General features: G+C 39.1%; 2 protein-coding genes across 6 annotated transcripts in view; one reads left to right on the top strand and one right to left on the bottom strand.

Moving 5' to 3' along the window:
- Dis3 (DIS3 exosome endoribonuclease and 3'-5' exoribonuclease) overlaps positions 1–7340 on the top strand; it is a 29924-nt gene extending 22584 nt beyond the window's left edge. The window contains exons 18-22 of one of the 2 annotated variants that reach the window (XM_087585836.1): positions 1291–1505; positions 1651–1819; positions 1920–2078; positions 2772–2894; positions 3761–7340. In XM_087585836.1, coding sequence (XP_087441962.1) covers positions 1291–1505; positions 1651–1819; positions 1920–2078; positions 2772–2894; positions 3761–3844 — 750 coding nt within the window. In that variant the 3' untranslated portion in view covers positions 3845–7340. The remainder of the gene's footprint in view (positions 1–1290; positions 1506–1650; positions 1820–1919; positions 2079–2771; positions 2895–3760) is intronic. The other variant, NM_001127483.1, reaches the window with a different exon arrangement.
- Positions 1–20307, bottom strand: part of Bora (bora, aurora kinase A activator) — a 40227-nt gene that overhangs the window by 8295 nt on the left and 11625 nt on the right. For 2 of the 4 annotated variants that reach the window (XM_087585834.1, XM_087585835.1), the window contains exons 6-11: positions 17929–17994; positions 17349–17405; positions 16690–16853; positions 15976–16111; positions 12926–13521; positions 8360–8491 (exon numbers count right to left, since the gene is read on the bottom strand). In XM_087585834.1, the coding sequence (XP_087441960.1) occupies positions 8360–8491; positions 12926–13521; positions 15976–16111; positions 16690–16853; positions 17349–17405; positions 17929–17994 (1151 nt within the window). 4 annotated transcript variants of the gene reach the window in all.

The raw sequence follows: 20307 nt of genomic DNA, 5'->3' as shown, positions 1-20307 counted from the left end.
AACTTCAATTGCTGTAAAATAAACTAGTTATTTTTTTTATATTAATAAATTGTGACTTGAGGTGAGGACATCTCTTCCTACATACACATTGACACCACTACACCTTAAATCCTCTATGTCCATGAGGAGTACCAGTCCTCCTGAAGCCAGTGTTTTAAACTAAGTTGTTTAACGTAGCTCAGACAAGCGTGCGCTTCCATATCTTTACCATGGTGTCCTAGCTAGTTTTCTGTTAACTTGACACAAGCGACAGTCATCTTAGAGGTCAGACCCTCAGTTGAGAGAATGCTTCCATACGATGAGCCTGTTGGCGAGACTTAAGAGCATTTTTTAAAGCTCATTTGTCTGACCATTAGACATCCTTCCTCCCTTTCTCTTTCCTTACTTTGATCATATTTAGACTTGGCATGACCTAGCTTACTTTGGTTTTCCTCAGATCTTATATAGGCCCTTTTCTCCTATTGCAAGCGTGTAACAACAGCATTGTCTCCCTGGACATTACTCGAATAGCATGATGAGTCGCCGGGTTTATAGTGCCCTTAGCACACCTATCCATCAATACTGCCCAGGCTCCCAGCTCCACTGGTTACTGTATATTAGGGGATTTTCTGATTGTCTTATTTTTCTTACTAACACATGGGTGAAAACAGGGATGGGGGGAGGCAGTGTCTTTCCCTGTAAGCTGCAATACAGCAGCTGAGCTTGATGGACACAGCACGGTGTCACTGGCCCAGCTCGATACTTGTCCTCTCTTGTACTTACAGTGAGGGAAAGTATGTAAAGAAGAAGCCAGACGTACTGAAACTGTGCGGGGCTATTCTCCCCCCCCCCCCCAAAGCAAGCATAAATTGGGGTATGAGAAAGAAATGGCAGGTCCTCCTCTCCCTTGGAACTTTTCCAAAGTCTTGATACTTTCACATGCATTCAAGGTTTTTGAAGCTTTAATATTGCACAAAATAATCATCATCTATAAAGTTATTTTTAGTGCCCCTAGTTATCCAACAAAATGTATGAGTTCATACTATCTGTACACAAACACTGTGTATTTGGTCTACTCTTACTTTAAAGATAGGGCGCTAATTCTGGCTGTGGGTGCTAGTGTTGTATCCCTTTAATCCCAGTACGTGGGAGACAGGCAGGCTGACCACTTTGGGTTCCAGCCATCCAAAGCTACGTAGTGTGACCAAGTCTCTAAGAGAAAAGAGAGGGACAGTGGGGAGGAGGCAAAGAGGGAGGATACTACTGATTTTGAATTGTTTCATTTGGTGCTTCTCTTCCTTTAATTGACAGAATTTGGAAATTCGGACTGATACAGCCAAATCTTTGGCTGACTCTTTGGACCGGGCTGAATGTCCTGATTTCCCATACCTGAATACTCTGTTAAGGATATTGGCCACTCGCTGTATGATGCAAGCTGTCTACTTCTGTTCTGGGATGGATAGTGACTTTCATCACTATGGCTTAGCCTCCCCAATATACACACATTTCACTTCTCCTATCAGAAGGTATTGTTTTTTTGTACAAATGTAAAACCGATTTTTTTAAAGGTTAATTTTTAAATAAAAATTTAGAACTAATTTGCCATCATTATTTCATCTTCGGTATATAGATATGAGGTATAATTGTCATTATTCCATCTTCTGTATGTAGATATGCAGACATAATTGTTCATCGGCTATTAGCTGTGGCGATTGGGGCTGATTGTACTTATCCAGAGTTGACGGACAAACACAAGCTTTCAGATATATGTAAAAACCTCAATTTCCGGCATAAAATGGCTCAGTATGCCCAGCGTGCGTCAGTAGCTTTTCATACACAGGTATTTGTCTTTTGTCTGTGGTGCTAGGGTGGGAAATTTTGTTCATTTTGTATTGAATTTCAAAATAAGACTTCTAACAAGATTGTATGTTATTTTACAGTTGTTTTTCAAAAGCAAAGGAATAGTAAGCGAAGAAGCCTATATTCTCTTTGTAAGAAAAAATGCAATTGTAGTGTTAATTCCAAAGTATGGCTTAGAAGGTACAGTTTTTTTTGAAGAAAAAGATAAACCAAAGCCACGCCTTACTTATGATGATGAGGTAAGGTATTGCTGATCCTTCTCAGTCTTTGGAAGAAAGGCATATTTTCTTACCAGTTTGCAAACCATAGCTATAAATTGTTAAAACTTCTGTACTTATATTCCAAGTCTCAAAATACACGCCAGAAACTCCACATTTCATCAGCTGAACTTTGGTATCACTCACAAATGCCATCCCAGTAACTCTTCCTTCATGCAAATGCCATTCTTTTCTATTGCATGAATACCTGTGTCGCTCAAGGATTTTTTTTTTCAGTTTACTTGTAGTATGTTATCTCACACATCTTCAACTTCATTAACTTACTAAAATTAAATTTCTTAAGAGAATAAAGGGTATGCTCTGTTCCTTTACCACAAACAGCTGACTCACTGAGATGAATGAACGCACTATCAGGACCTCCTTAGTGACAAGCTGAAGTGTGCACAGAAATAGACAGCATTTGAGACCATTAGCTTAACCAGTTTGTCAATGGAATACTAGGTGCTTGCTTATATGGATACAATATATCTTGATGATATCCCCTTCTCTTCTCCCCTCCAGTTCTCTCTAGAACCTGTCTCATTTCGTTTCCATCTTCATGTCCTTTTAAATTGGGGAGTAGCTAATATTTTACATTTAAATTGCTGTGGAATGTATATCAGAAATAGAATTGATATTCAAGTTTAAGAAAAAATTTTCTATTTTTTTTTCAAGATACCTTCACTCAGAATAGAAGGTACAGTGTTCCATGTGTTTGATAAAGTTAAAGTGAAAATCACATTAGATTCATCAAATCTTCAACACCAGAAAATCCGCATGGCCCTTGTAGAACCACAGGTAAGATCAGATTTAACGGCATGGAAAAATTAACATATATTTTGTGAGTGATCTAGTTGTCAAGTTATGTTAAGATCCTGGGTATTCCAAGTATTTGCACAGCAACCCTACTTTCTATTTAACCTGCTCCATTGGATTCCAGGCATCAGATCCCAGAGGGCCTCAGTGCTAACATCTAAGACTCTTCAGTTCTCCTGCTTATTCCTTACTCTAGTTTTAGAATAGACAAGTATAGGTGCTTCATCTAAAGGGCTGCATCTGCTCATTTTGTTTTTTGGTTGGTTGTTTTTGGTGGGTTGTTTGGTTTGGTTTGGTTTTTCTGAGGCAGGGTTTCTCTCTGTATAGCCCTGGCTGTCCAGGAACTTGCTATGCATCTTTAACTCAGATCCAACTGACTGTTTCCCAAGTGCTGGGGTAAAGGTGTGTGCTTCCAAGATCCTGGTTTTAAGCTTTTGGCTTTTGATGCTTGTTCTCTGCTGCATCATAAATCCATTAGGGAGAATTGGACATGAGGAAGAGCTGTTACATTATAAACACACTGCCCAAATTGAAGTTTCTCAGTTGTCTTACTATGTAGACAAGGCTAGTCTTAAACTTGCAGTGATCTTCCCGTGCGTTCTCCCTAAGTGCTGAGACTGTAGTGTGTGCCTCTGCACACTGAAAAGCTTCTGAGACCCTTGACTTACTTCTGAACCACGGTTACTTTGGGTGCATAATTAGAGATGTTGCAGCCTTCTAACACCATCTCCTCCACTTGAAAATCTGTTTAAAGTTGCAAGTGGGAAAGGGGAGAGGTAAGGTAAAAGTTATTTCTTATCTGATTCTTCTAATCCTGTGATTTTTTTTTCCTGTTTACACTTTTTTAGATACCAGGAATAAATATGCCTCCTGATGTTTCAGACATGGATCTTAATGGACCAGGGGGAAAGAAGAGGAAACTTGAAAAGTAGCTACATAAAGCAGAAAACTCAAAGACTGGCTACTTTGACAACAGCAACAAAATTGAAAGCATACTTACAAGCTCTGTGTGATAGCTACTTTTAAATACATTTCAATAATTTTAAGAAATTTGCATTTTTGAGTTGCTGACTAAACCTATCTTATTATATTGCTTCTGCAACAACAAAAATTATGCGGAAAAATTCATTTGCGTATCCATCACTTAAATGATGACAGTAACAACTCAGAGATCTATGACGATCATTTAAATGGAGTACTCATCTTCTCGTTGAAGAGCGGATTAATATTATCTAAGTACTTTCATATAGAAAACAATCTATCAATTCCTCAGGAAAATAACATTTTAGAAGCAAAGAACAAGCCTTTCTAAATCTTAAGCTGTCAGTCTTTGGCATTTAATCTTTTTGCCATTTTAATTTGCCTACTTACATTGTGTTCATATATTTTGAAAAGATTCCTGTACTTTACCGGTGGTCCTCAAACAGTTGTGAATGTTTCAGGATTATAGGAAAACAAGAACTGGAGTATCCTGATCTGATTTGGAACACTGATTTTTGTTAGTAACAGGTGTTAAGTTCAATCATTGTCCCTAGTCTTTGTTGCCAATATCTCTCCCAAACAAGGCATTACAGAGAAAGAAGGTGGTACTTTAAGTGTCTGCTTACTTACAAAAAATAGATAGTGTCTTATGAATTGTAACTATATCCACTTACACAGGCGAGGAGGGATTGTAGTAAAGACATATTAAAAGGAACAAATGAAGTCTCTTGGTGTGCCAGAGTGCACTTGTCTTGAAAATCCCAGATTAATGTTACATTGGTATTTAGGAATATTTTAACATTCATGTTTGCTTACTCCATTTCCAGTCAGGTAGACTAGTTTTATACAGCAGAAACGGATTGACAAATACCCAGGTATAGGTTTTACACAAAGGAATTTGGTATTGTGGACACCCCCTCCCCCCAGCTTTCTGTTACTTGGAAAAAAAATCTATATGTTAAAGCATCTTAAGGATCTTGATATGTCTAAAGGAAGACAGTGTTTGGTCAGAATAAAATGAATCAGTGACTGAGACTAGAGCAGGAGGCTGCAAACCTGTTAGTAAAGGCCACAGCATTTCACAGACTGTTGGCTGAACTCTAGCCATAGCATAACTCAGCTGTAATTGTAGTTTATAAACATCTAGACAATGTGTAAACAAGTATGTATGTGTTCTTGAAAAAAAAAATCATTTATCCAAGGAAACGAACTTCAATTTTATGTATAACATTGTTTTTGCTATTGAGTTGGGCATACAGCATACAGCTTAGTGGTGTAACTATTGCCTAGTATGTAGTAGCTCTTTACCAGGTGTTGGGAAGATGGCTTAGCAGTTAAGAGGAAGCACTGGCTACTTTTCCAGAGATCTAAGTCTGATTCTTGGCACTGATATGAAGGCTGTTAGCCAACTGGAACTAGGATTCTAGGAGTTCCAATACCAAGTCTGGCCTTCACTTTACATGTGCTCAGACATCTATAAATACAGCCAAGAATAAAAAGTAAACTGTTAAAATCTATTTACCAGGGGTTGGGGATTTAGCTCAGTGGTAGAGCGCTTGCCTAGGAAACGCAAGGCCCTGGGTTCGGTTCCCAGCTCCGAAAAAAAGAACCAAAAAAAAACCAAAAAAAACCCAATCTATTTACCAGAGTTTACCTGCAGCAGAGGCCATCTTGGTAATAGAAAGCCAGTAAGTTATGTCTGTTACCTCTGTGTATTAGTACATATGTGTGTTCTCACCTAGAAGAACTCACTAAAGCCAGAATTGGACATCAGGTGCTGTCCTCAGTTTTTCCACTGTAATTTTTTGAAACAGGATCTTTCACTGAACTTGGGAGCTTGTCACTTTCAGATAGACTTGTTAGAATCAACCAGTTTCCACCCCTCTAATGCTGGGGTCAGTCACACACACTGGCTATCATCTAGGTTCTTCAGATCTAAACTCGTTTCCTACATTCACTTGAGCAGATTATGATCAAAAACCTCCATTCCCCAAAGTCTCTTTGAGGCTTTAAAATATTTTCTCTAGTACCAGTTATGAAACTAAACTGATTACATAAGTCATGGTCAGCCTCCCAGTGACCAGGCTGTGCATCTCCAGTTTTGAAAGGATGAAGGCACTTAAACAACCAGCATCTCTGCTGGATGTTAGAACACTTTCAGTATTCACCTAAATAACTATATTGTAGTAAACATCGGAAGTAATTTTAGTGGATTTGACTTATATAGAAATAAGTGCATAGCATACACACAAAGGCAGCCATTTAGGGACATTAGTATCCATTGATTGGTATTATTATTTTAATCCATGGGTGGTCCTGGAACTAGTTCCCCTTAGAATTGAGGATGACTGGATTGCACTGAAACTCAAAAAGCTGCCAGATTACCTTTGACCTTCACGTTCTAGAGACTGAAACAAGACTTAAAAGTTCTGACTGAAGGCTAAGGCTACATTGCAAGAACAGCTGAAAACAAAGTCAAAAGAGCCCTTTTAGGACTGCCATTCCCGTTTAACAGATAAAGCCCAGATCAAGGACAGAGACAAGTTATCTGAACCTAGGTTATAGTTCCTACTTTAGAAAACTAATAGGTAGCCAGGGAGGGTGCTCCTCTTAGACTCAGAAATCATGGATGATAGCTGTTTTTAGATAAACATATTAAACTGGCCAGTCAACTTCCAGTGCTGGATATTTCACAACCTTGGTCGGTGTTGGTGGGGCAGGTGAGGTCAGGGCATGTGTGTAAGTGTGCATAAGTTAGCAATAAACAAACCAAGGATAGAATACCATACAAAACAAGGAGGAAGATGGCGGAATGGTGAGTAAATCTTTATTTTCTAGGACTAATGAGTCATTTTGAGTATGTTGTTTATAAGAGGAGTACAAAAATACAGTCTTCGTTCTCAAACACATTATATCCATCTTTTTCTCATACAGATTTTTACAGTGTATTTTATATAGCTCTTTCCCAATTGTCTCTGTTCATCTCCCTACCAAACCCTAGGAATGGTGCTACTGTGGCATCTTTTATTCAGCCTGCGGATGATAGCATACAGGATGGTGCCCAGTAGCACCTTTCTACATTTCTAGTTGGGAGTATTAACTAGAGCGGTTTATACCAAGAACCAAGTGATTTCCTCACAGAAATTAAATTTTAGGAAGTCCATTTTACTTCCTTTTTACCTTCAGTAAGTTTTATATCTCAAGATTTCTTTCACAGTTTCATATAAAAATATATATAGTGCATTGTTTCAACATTTTTCTTATGTCCCAAGAACTGATAAATTTAAGACTACCATTCAAAGTCTTAGGCAAAGCAGTTCATTGACCCTGTAGGACAGGATAGATCTATGAGGTCTGTCATAATTTTTTGTTAAACAAACCACGCAAAGCAAATATAAAAATATTTATTGATTTTTAAAAAATAAATGTGTACTTTAACAACTTGGAGCATCTGGTCCTGTCATAATTTCCTTTGCAGCTTTTCACATTAAGGAGGGAACTAGGCATATTATGTGAAGCAGGTACCCCCATCACCATCACATTAACTCGAAGTCCCCTATAAATACGTCAGGGACTATTGAGTGGCAGTCTTTGGTCTTGAGACTACAGGCTGCTGCACTGAGATGGACTTGTAGTTTTCATCCAACACCTCTGCACAGCGTGATCTTGCTGTGAAAAAGAAAATACCCTCTTCAGTTGAGGACCATTCAAAAATATAACTCTTACAGGAACTATTTTTGTAAAGTCTATATGCAGATTTCCTGGTTTGAAATGGAGAGTAACGATGAAAAGTTTTCGTCTGGGGGTTTTTGTTGTTGTTGTTGTTTTAAATCTCTTTTAGTCAAGTGTTCTACTGAGCTACATATAGCCTTAGCCCCAAAGACAGTATTTTAATATTCTGTTTCAAAAGAGTCCCTCCCTTACGTTTACAGGGAGAACCGTAAATCAACTTTTTTAGAGGACATGTGTTTTGGTACTACATATAACAAAGCAAAATGAAAGGGGAAATAAAGTGCATTGCTTACTGGACATTACGGGGAGAGGGTTTGTTGCAGAGTTGATGTTTGTGCTATATAATAATAAACTATTTAGCAAAAGATTGTCCTGTCTACTTCCTAAAACGATGGGTTCCAAATGTGAATGTGTAGTTGTAACGATCACATCGAGGGTCACGAACTGTCCACATCAGAAGTAAACTGTATTAGTATAAATATTTGACCGAGGTGAGGAGAACAGGAAAGGATAATAAATACTATCAAAGTACATGATAAACATCTGACAGATAATGAGACCATTGTGTATGACTACACAAACACCAAGTCTTTATAAACGCCTTTAACTACATAGATACCCATTGTACTATCTTCTCTAATGGTAATTACTTGTTTAGGTTTCTGCCTTTCCTCTTTCCCTATGCATATAACTTGACGTACTGCTTAGAATTTCTATCAAGCTGTTTCCCATACCTTTATGTTATTAACTTGAGGTTTCATTTGTGCTTCAAAGGACTGTGTGACATTTTCTTTGCAGTAGCTTTCTGTCCCAACAATATCAGTGATATTACTTCCACAAGTCTGTGTGTTATAGCCACTGTCCATCTGGAAGGAAATGAAAAACAAAACACCTAATGATAAGATTGCAAACTCACATTCATTTTTCTAACTTACATGAAATAGTTTAATGTACTATATATGAACAATATAATTAATAGTGATCATTGTGAATAACTTTAATACTGTAATCATAAAGGCTTTACACAAAATTGCTTTTCACTTTAATACTTAATGAGATATATTTCATGGAAAGGAGCTATAATCTTTTTAGCATCAGTAGACAAGTTACCAAGTGCTTTTCTCCTCTTCTAGGATTATGTCCGCAGTGAAAATAAACTAGCTTCCCCTTCCAGCTTGTTTCCCTAGCTTATCTCTAAATGGCTTGCTTATGTGGTTTCTAAATACTCTTTGGAGTATTCAAAAATAAAGGCAGACGGAACAATATTCATATCCAGTTGTTCATAGTGGTATATTATAAGAAAAATTATATTTTTGAAACAAATTGGCTTGTCCCAAAGGAGAAAGGGATTTGTACACTTTACAATTTGTACATACTTGCTCATCATAGAGGATCCAATTCCTTCAAAGACGCCAAGCAATGCCTGAAACTAAAGAGAATGCCAAACCCTATGTCTATTATGTTTTTCATACAGTGATAAGATTTGGCTTACAAATTAAACATAGTAAAAGCTCGATATTAAGAGCAGAACATAGTATATTAATGCTAAACAGCATTATTTGTTTAGCACTAATCCTGTTTGGCTTTAAATTCACAATTTTGCCTCAGATTTCAGAGTGCTGGGATTAGAGGCATGTGCCCCTATGCCAAAATTAAAAGTATGTTTATAAAAGTTACAGAATATGGTCTCAATATATTTTACTGCTTTTCCACTTCTTTGGCTCTTCTTTGACTTATGCAAATGGGTGGAATCATGATTTTAGTGCTTTTTAGTCAACACTAAGTTTGTAAAAAGCTCTTTAATACAGGTAATGTGTGAACTAGTGGTCAGTCTCATAGCTAAGACAGCTGCTGCAGGAATAATGAGTAGTCTAGACAGTGTTGAGTGTTAGTCAAAGGACGTTTGGGCATCCTGGGCATGGGCAGTTCAATGTATTATCATGATCAAAATAGCATGTATTTTGAAGCAAAATGTTTAAATTTAAATCCTACTAAAAATCAGGGACTAGATGAGGCTGCCCACTCTTTCCCTACTTATTCAATATAATATTCAAAGTCCTAGCCAGAGCAATCAGACAACAAAGGAGATCGAAGGTATACAAATTGGAAAGAAGTCAAAGTATCACTATTTGCAGATGATATGATAGTACACTTAAGTGACCCCAAAAATTCCACCAGTGAACTACTAAGCCTGATAAACAACTTCAGCAAAGTGGTTGGATATAAAATTAACAAACAAATCAGCAGCCTTCCTCTACTCAAAGGATGAACAGGCTGAGAAAGAAAATTAGGGAAACAACACCCTTCACAATAGTTACAAATAATATAAAATACTGAGATGTGACTCTAACCAAGCAAGTAAAAGTTGACAAGAACCTCAAGTCTCTGAAGAAAGAAACTGAAGATCTCAAAAGATGGAAAGATCTCCCATGCTCATGGATTGGCAGGATTAATATTATAAAGATGGCCACCTTGCCAAAAGCAATCCCCATCAAAATTCCAATGCAATTCTTCACAGAGTTAGAAAGAGCAATTTGCAAATTCATTTGGAATAACAAAAACCCAAAATAGGAAAAACTATTCTCAATAATAAAAGAACTTCTGGGGGAATCACTATCCCTGACCTCAAGCTGTATTATAGAGCAATAGTGATAAAAGCTGTATGGTACTGGTACAGAAACAGGCAGGTAGATCAATGGAATAGAATTGAAGACCCAGAAATGAACCCACACATCTATAGTCAATTGATCTTTGACAAAGGACCTAAAACCATCCAGTGGAAAAGAGAGAGCATTTTCAACAAATGGTGTTGGTTCAATTGGCGGTCTTCATGTAGAAGAATGCAAATTGATCCATTCTTATTGCCTTGTACAAAGTTCAAGTCCAAGTAGATCAAGGACCTCCATATAAAACCAGATACACTCAAACTAATAGAAGAAAAAGTAGGAAAGAGCCTCGAATACATGGGCATTGGGGAAAATTTCCTGAACAGAACACCCATGGCTTATATTCTTAAGATCAAAAACTGACAAATGGGATCTCATAAAATTGCAAAGCTTCATTAAAGCAAAGGACATTGTCATTAGGACAAAATGGCAACCAACAGATTGGGAAAAGGTCTTTACCAATCCTACATCTGATAGAGGGATAATATTCAATATATACAAAGAACTCAAGAAGTTTGACTCCAGAGCCAAATAACCCTATTAAAAAATGAGCTACAGAGCTAAAGAAAGAATTCTCAATTGAGGAATACTGAATGGCCGAGAAGCACCTAAAGAAATGTTCAACATCCTTGGTCATCAGGGAGATGCAAATCAAAACGACCCTGAGATTCCACCTCACACCAGTCAGAATGGCTAAGATCAAAAACTTAGGTGACAGCAGATGCTGGTGAGGATGTAGAGAAAGAGGAACTCTCCTCCATTGTTGGTGGGATTTCAAGCTGGTACAACCACTCTGGAAATCAGTCTGGAGTTTCCTCAGAAAATTGGACATAGTACTAACTGAGGACCCAGCTATACCATTCCTGGGCATATACCCAAATTATGCTTTAACATATAACAAAGACACGTGCTCCACTATGTTCATAGCAGCCTTATTTATAATTATCAGAAGCTGGAAAGAACCCAGATATCCTTCAACAGAGGAATGGCTATAGAAAATGTGGTACATTTATACAATGGAGTACTACTCACCTATTAAAAACAATGACATCATAAAAATTTTAGGCAAATAGAACTAGAAAATATCCTGAGTGAGGTACCTCAATCACAAAAGAACACACATGACATGTGCTCACTGATAAGTGGATATTAGCTCAAAAGCTCGAAATACCCAAGATATAATTTACAGACCACATGAACCTCAAGAAGAAGGAAGACCAAAGTATGTAAGCTTCAGTCCTTCTTAGAAGGGGGAACAAAATGCTCACAGGAGGAAATAAGGAGAGAAAATGTGGAGCAGAGACTGAAGGAAAGGCCATCCAGAGACTGCCACACCTGGAGATCCATCCCATATACATTCACCAAACCTGGACACTATTGTTGATGCCAAGAAGTGCATGCTGACAGGAGCCTGATATACCTGGCTCCTGAGAGGCTCTGCCAGAGCATGACAAACACAGAGATGAATGCTCTCCCAGTTAACCACTGAACCGAGAACTGGTACCTGAATGGAGGAGTTAGAGAAAGGAAGGACTGAAGGAGCTGAAGGGGTTTGCAACTCCATATGAACAATAACAATATCAACCAACCAGAGCTCCCAGGGACTAAACCATCAACCAAAGAGTACACATGAAGGGACCCATGGCTCCAGCCGCCTATGTAGCAAAAGATGGCCTTGTCGGGCATCACTGGGTCCTGTGAAGGCTTCATGTTCCAGTGTTGGGGAATGCCAGTGCAGGGAATGGGGAGGGAGTGGATGGATGGGTGGGGTAGCACCCTCAGAGAAGCAGGGAGAGGGGAGATAGGATAGTGGGTTTCTGGAGGGAAAGCCAGGAAAGGGGATAACATTTGAAATGTAAATAAAGAAAATATCCATTAAAAAAAAAGCAAAGGATAAAAAGGGAATGTACAAACATATTTTTAACTCAAAAAAAAAAAGTTAAGTGTTAACTACATTGGCATTAGAGAAGGCAGACTCTAGGTGCAGAGCTGCCGGAATCAGTCCTGGTTCTGCTGTTACTCACTTCAGGGAACTTACTCAGTCTCTAATGCACAACTTTCTTGGAAAATTGGAAATGTGTGATTCCATGGAAAAAATGTTTACTGTTTTCAAGTATATAAAAAGTTACACATAAATGTGCTCTAAGCTTTCTTTTTCTCCTACACCACATTAAGGCAAAACAAAACTATCCAAGTTTAGAATTCAATACTATGCTAGAGACTGCACTGTACTGACAGCGGATTCCTGAGAGGTTGTCTGAACAGCAATGTGCAGAAACAGAAGGTTGGCTTCTTTTCTGCTCGTCATTCACTATTACAAATAGATGGTGGTTAATAGGAGTAAGAAATATGAATAATTAATCCTCCTGGTTTCAGCTGGTCCTTTTGTTTTGGGATAGACTTTTTTTTTTTATTTAAAGACAGGTTCACATCGTGGCCTGGAACTTGCTGGCTTTGAATTTCCAACAATCTGCCTTCCTCTGTTTCCCAAGTACTAGCCTTAAAGGTGTGCACCTCCATGCTCAGAAGTACTGGTAATTTTAAAACATCGAATACTATAGTCCTCACATTTAGCCTTCTGTCATCACAGTGGAACACTCCGAGCCACAGGCTTTAACACATTAAAAGCCTTACCTGGACATTACTGCTTTCACAGGGCAGAACACTGCTCTCTGCAAGAGGTGACATGCACATGTGGGAGTTCTCAATGCTGAAGGCAATTCCACTCACAAACTCAGCCATGGGTGAATTCCCATTACCCACGGGCTCTTTTATCCACGTGCTTTCATCCGCTGTGTCTATCGGATCGACCATATCCACGGTGTCATGGTCCCTTTCACTTTCAAAGTCCCCCAGCAGCCCTAGGTCTTTCTCACAGGTACTAGACTGACTCTGAGTGACAGGCATGGCACTGACAACGAAAGGGTCGCCACAAGCCAAAGGCTCACAGTCCAACTGCTGAAGGGGGGCTGCCACAGCATTTGTGCCCAGTGCAGCCACATCTGTGGAGGAAACGTTGTCTTCTTCATCTTCACTGTGAGTCTCAAGAGCAAAAGGTACCCGAATCAGTGACGACAAATACTGAGGACCACCTCTGAGTCCCCGAGGAGACCAATTTTTAATTGGTGAGCAGCCATCTATATATGGACTCCTGATGCTTGGATTAGCAATCCCAGTAGAACTTCCTCCAGAGGAAGCTTCAGGAGAATGAAATGTAAACTTCCTGTGCTCTGAAGGAATGCAGGGAAAATCATATCACCAAACCACAAAAAACAGAAGAGTCATTTTTAAACGGTTATTACATTTCATACCAGAAAACACCGATGAATTTCTGTAACAGCTGTGTTTACTGAGTTGAAATTTTAGTGTTAAAAATGATGGAAAAGGCCAGTCCATACCTCAAAAATTCAAGCTCAAAAATTGTTTCTATTTCTCTTTGCAAATTTTAACTAATTGCAAAATTTAACTAACTTAGGAGTTATTTCTTCACAATTAAACTGCATTACACAAAAGTTGTTCATATACAGAGAAGATCTCTAACAAGTTGGCTTTTGGACAACTTATATTTTTTTTTTTGGTTGTGAGCCTAGCCTTTAACGGCTGAGCCATCTCTCCAGCCCGCTTTTGGACAACTTAACAACGGTACTAGGCAAGTGTGTAAAAATTGTGTTATTACATAAAACACTTATAATGACACCTAAAGGCAAACAAAAGGTGGAAAACAGTATTTACAATAATAAAGAGCCTAACAATGCTCAAAATGATAAAAATGCCTAGTATGTTTTACAATGGAAAATTCAGTTAATACAACTTTTTATGATGAAAATAGTAAAATTCATCAAAAGCCTTAAAAATATGGGCAGGGATACATACAGCTCTGTAGCTAGGATGAATGAGACCTGAGTTCAATTGCTAGTAGAAAGGAGGAACTTTCAAAATATTTGACCCTTCTGATGAAATTTTACTTCTGGGAAATTAACCAGGGCGGTTTTGGAAAGCTAAAACCAAAAGACATAGATAGATACAAGAATAGAATTGTTCAAAAGCATGCTTTGAGGCAACTATTTGAGTGACTGTGAAAATACCTATAATAAATGCTTTGTGCACAAACATGTTTATCAACATATCTATACTTATGTTTATACCCATATATACAAAAAGCAAGTTTTTAATTTTTCAAATGTTGACTATGAATAGGTTTCCTAAAAATATTAACCTTTTGGAAATTGGTGAATTTTTTTTCAAAGAGCATGTACATTTCTGAACATATTTATTTCAAAAACCTGAGCTGGCTCTGGGGATTTAGCTCAGAGGTAGCAAACACAAGGACCTGGGTTTAGTCCTCAACTCTGGAAAAAACAAACAAACGAAACCAAAACACTACCACCATCACCAGGAAAAAAGCCAAAAAACCTTAACCAAGTATATTTTCCAGGCTCTGAATATCCGATTGTCAAAATCTGTTTCTGTAAGAAGCATATAAAAACCAACTTCTCTCTAAAACTGCCATCTCTCTGGTGGAGTGAGGCAAATACTGATTATCAGAGTAACTAGATTAGACATGTCTCCTGAGAATCCTAGACTCAGGGTAAATTACCCTCCACCCTTTCCGTAGTGCTAGGGATGGAACATACACATCAAACAGCATAGACAACATATAGCATATTCTACACTGAAATACATCACGAGTCTTTTTAAAAATATGGCATTTTTTTGACTGTTTATAAAGTCAAGAGTGGTTCTATATGTATGAGGAACCTGACATTCTATTCTATTTTATGTAACATTTTTTAGTTTTTGATATTGTAATAACATAATTTCCCCTTCTCAGTACTTTTGATAAACACTCCTATACAGCACTGCTTCCTCCAAATTCACAGCTTCGTTTTGTGTTGTATCCATGCGTGTTCCTAAATATGTAAGTATAACCTGTTCAGTCTACGTTACATACATACATGCATACATGCATGCATACATACAAATGGTTTTAGGGCTCACCACATTAGCATGTCTATTGGTGCTGTCCCTGTTTAGGACATGTTTAGGCAGTCATGATGGTGAGACTTCATGGATGTTGGTTCTAGGACAATACACCAGACTCCCTGTTCCTCAGGCACATCCCTTTTTTTTTTCTGAGACAGAGTCTTTGTCTTAAGTCATAGTTCTACTGCTATTAAGAAACACCAAGGTAATAGCAACTCTTACAGAAGAAAACATTCTGTTAGGGCCTGCTTACAGTTTCAGGGGGTTAGTCTGTTACCATCATGGTGGTGCGAATGGTGAGGAAGCAGTTCACCTGATCAGCAGGCCTGGGAGAGAGACTAGGCCTGGCACAGGCTTTTGAACCTCCATCAAGACCACAACTCCTAATCCTGGTTCATTCAAAGAACCCCACTCCCTATGACTATGCATTCAAATATATGAGCCAATGAGGGCCATTCTTACTCAACCACAACAGCCTTACTAGGTAGCTCAGTGCTTGAATTCATGATCCTCCTGCCTCTACCTCCCAAGTACTAGGATGTAGAGCATAAGCTCCTACATTTGATTTACACTCTTCCTTTTGTTTAAAAAATGTTTCTACAAGTGAATAGCAAAGTGTTCATTTGTAACTGTTAAAAGAGCCTTTTTAAACAACAAAAGCCGGCAGCACAATTGGAGCTGTGTATTATTCCGAGAAGTACCTGACAGTGGTGTCTTTCCTACTTGAAGTGCAATTGGTGAGAACGTAGGTGAACAGATAGCCGATGGGCTGGTGGTTAAGCTTCCCAAACTGTACTTTTTTGCATTGTTCTGAATGGGGCTGGAAGAAAACTGTCCCTGTGATACAAAATAAAATTAAAAAATAAAAATCAAGCCAGCAATTGGTGAATATATTTAATTTCTTTGTCGTGGTTATGCGGCATGTTCTTTGTCGTCTTCACAACATGTTTATAAACTCGGAGTCCACAAAAACCAACAACAAAAGGCACCATGGGGCTGCTAAAGAATTCTTGAAATAAGATTTCAACACAAATGAGTTGGGTTTAAACAAGTCATTCACTGCATTTCATAGCAAGTAGTTGTCTATGAAAATACCTCTAATTTACTCCATCAATGCTAATCCAGTTGTCATACGGCTACTCTCTTGTTAATTCAGTAAGTAACCCAGGCTGCGATTCTTTGAGATAATTTGCTCACCTATCTACCTCTAAATACAGAGCTGGAGTCTGCTGGGATCACACATACAAACTGAGAAGATTCCCAGGAGACGTAATGCCGAGGGGAACATTCCTGATGTGATTTGAGTATTCACTCAAAGCACATCTATGACACACTAACCAGCCACATCTTATGGCACACGGTGTCTGCACAGGGTTGCTAGAGTGCAAAGGAGACAAATCCATTGGAGAAAACACCTCAAGAGATCCTCGGGCACTGTTGGGAGGACTTCTGGGAGAAGCTGAAGGTAAGGAGTCGGAGATGCTCCCATTCACGTCTAAAAAGAGCTTTCTCCTGAGAGACGAAGAACTGAGGTTCCCGGGAGATTGGTCCACAGAGTCATCCGCTCTAAAGTAGTCTCCTATATTCACCAATAACAGAAGGAAAGCTGGTCATTGGAAGAAGAAACCACACTTACAGCAACTCATTTTTAAAAAAGTCATAAAACAGGTTTGAATTTTTTTCAATACATGTGAATAATGCTTAAAATGATATTTATTTTTTGAGTGTTTCATTCTTTATTTGCTGTTTTTATTGTTTTGAGTCAGGGCCTTACTATGGAACCCAGTCTGGTCTTGAACTTGTAGCAATCCACCTGTCTCAGCCTGCTGACTGCCAGGAGTGTGCCACCATGCCCGACTTGTTATCAGTGTTGTACCAGCACCATTTAAATGTTTATCATTTGCTGCCCACAGTAAAGGTCACCATAATAAAAACACCAACTCAGGTCACATTCAAGAAACAGAAAAACTTTAGGACAGTTTCCTGTTTAATGACAAGACCCCCATTCACAAAAAGCCAACAAAATGAAAACCTCTGACCTAGTTATGAAATACTCAAGTCATACAGCATTTACCTAATACGGCTTCCAAATTAAAATCCACAGGAAGAGACAACAGAGTCTGGCAGGCAGCTGAAAAGAAGCAAAGACATTGGAAGTGTGTGAGGGCCAGGGTATGTGTGGCGCATAGCCCGCCAACCAGCCTTCTCCTCAGCAGGCTCGGAGGAGAGCCAGACTGCTGGTGCGCTCTACTCCTGCCCCACCACCTTCTGCTTCATTTCCCACAGCTTCCTGATCGGAGCTAACGGCATTAGTCAGCCCGGTCTGAGACTGACCTGGAACTGAACAAGACACCAGCAGACACTAGGAGTTCTCATATGAACACATCATCTACATTTTCTTTAAATCTTTCCCAAACCAGAAATCAATTCACAATTCACATATTTTACATAAGAAAGCAACACATGATTGCTATTTTTCTAAAGCGTGGCTGAATACAATCTGTTCAACATATCGGTTTTTAAAAGTCAGTTCTTTTACAGCTCAATCACAAAACAATGTCCTAATTTGAAATGAACAGTACGATTCGAACTCTGTTTATATTAATGCAGCTTACTATGCAACACGCTCCTTTCCAGACGCCGCTCATACCCACCATTGCATTTCTGAGAAGGGAGACTCGGCTTTTTCCCAACAGGAGAGTCACCATTGCTAGTTAGGCCTGCAAAATATTTTAATTAGAAAAATCATAATTTTATATTTAATTCAGTGTTACATTTTCTAGAATAAAACGCTATATATCAGTTTTTCATATTTTAAGGATAAATACTTAAACTTATAATTTTGGTATGTTTCTGTTGGGTTACTTAACAAAGAAAAATAAAAGGTTACCACACCAATAAGAAGGTATCATGTAATTACTAGTTTTCATGACATAATTATATGTGGTTTTGGTACAAAATTAATGTTTTGATACATATATACATTGCTGAATGAGCACATAAGGCCAATATATCTCATAAAATCTGTGCCATTTAATTTTCCTAAAATGGATTTAGAGAAACTCAATTAAAATATTAGATTATTTTGACAAAAAGAAGAAACCCTGAACTGTGATGAATAAAACTCGATTTTATCGGAGTCTGCAGTGCATTTGCAGTGCGTGCTGCCGCACACCTTCATCCCAGGACGGGGAGGCAGAGACAAGAGATCTCTGTGAGCAAGGACAGCCTGGGCTACAGAGAGTTCCAGGACAGCCAGAGCTGCAGAGACCCCGTCTGAAGAAGAGATTTCACGTTTTTAAATCTCCTTTTATGACTTAACAATCACTAGGTCCAGTGTGGAATTACTGAGTTGACCAACCCTAACGGAGAACAAGTGTGAGCAAGTGGCCAAAGACTGAAGAAGGCTACGTGTTAAATACTGTCAGGTGGGCACAATAGAGACCACCTTAGATTCTGGTATTCCCTCCTGCCAAAACCACAAGATGATTTTACAATAAAGTCTGAACACCTTCATACTAGGCTTCCACAGCCTTTGGAGTGTCTGCTGCCATCTGTTTTACTGCTGCTCTCACTGTGGTGAGCAAACACTAAGTGAAGTCCCTTACAAGAGGAAAGACTCACTCTAGTGCACATTTCATCAAAGCAGAACACAGGGCAGGGGAAAGAGAAGGAGGGGTAGGGATAAGATACCTCCAAGGACTTGCCACTAGTGATCCACTCCCTCTAAGGCTGCCCTGACCTCCTAAAGTTTCCAGCCTCTCCCAAAATAACTGGGAGATCACTGCCTGGATCTATGCATTATGACACTTTCCTCCCATTCTTCTGCACCAAACCCAGTGGAGGTGACACAGTAGAGCCGTGTCACTGTGGGGTGGGTTTGGCGAACCTCCTCCTAGCTCCTCCCAGGACGCTGAGGCTGTTCCTGGCTTCCTTTGGGTGAAAATGTGGAATTCAGCTCCTCCTGCACCATGCCTGCCTGGATGCTGCCATGTTCCCACCTTGATGATAATGGACTGAACCTCTGAACCTGTAAGCCAGCCCCGGTTAAATGTTGTCCTTTATAAGACTTGCATTGGTCATGGTGTCTGTTCACAGCAATAAACCCTAAGTCACTGGCCAATAGGATAGACCCTTGAAGGGGGTCCAGTCTCCCTCCTTCCTCTCTCCCATACCTGGCCACAATTAAAGCATGTTCCCCGCATCCTGCTCTCCTACCATGATGAACTGTTACATGCTGTTACAGGCTCAAAGCAGAAAGGCCAGTCATCTGGTCATCTGAGGTCCGAAACCTCCAAAACGGAGCCAAAAAAGCTCATGTTTACCAACCATGCACAGATGTGGGTTTGCTCCCTGGCATGGCATTGTCTACATATGGTGGGTGGTCTAGGAACAGAAACCTCCGAATTCAGCAATACAGGCCAGAAAATCAAAGTTCAAGACTTAAACATGAGACCTCATTTCAAGGAAAAAAAAAAAAAGAAAGAAAAAAGAGGAGGAGAAGAAGGGAAGAAAATAAAAGGAGGAGAGGAGAAAGACCATTCTACGAAGGGAAGCTCCCTCTCTTTTACTCTGGACATGAAATGAGTCTACTCTCTTTGAAGGACACACTGTTTCTGTCCTCCAAGGGTGACAAAAGAGCTCCACACACACACCTATGCACGCATGCACACACACACACACACACACACACACACACACACACACACACACACAGCTTTACAAAGATACTCTGGAGCAATCTCTTTTCTTCTGAGTGCTTGCAACGGGCGCAGGGATTTCTGTCCCGAAAGCTAGTCTCATAGCGTTAGCTGAAGCAGCGCAGTTGTGTAGAGTGTCTCTTGATGCTACATTATGCTACAATGAGCTGGGCCCCCTTTATAAAGACTTTTTTTCTGCATGTTTCTGATACGCCCTCACTTCAGCAAAAAACTTTCTCAGAACATAAATTATTACTAAGAGACTAAGATTATATTAAGGTGTAGTCATCTGTAAAAAAAAAAATCTAATACAAAAAATGGGAATGGGGAGAG

The sequence above is a fragment of the Rattus norvegicus genome, chromosome 15, assembly GCF_021556685.1.
Source record: "Rattus norvegicus strain SHRSP/BbbUtx chromosome 15, alternate assembly SHRSP_T2T, whole genome shotgun sequence".
In the NCBI taxonomy this organism is placed as follows: Eukaryota; Metazoa; Chordata; class Mammalia; order Rodentia; family Muridae; genus Rattus; species Rattus norvegicus.
This window is presented reverse-complemented; position numbering and strand designations above follow the sequence as displayed.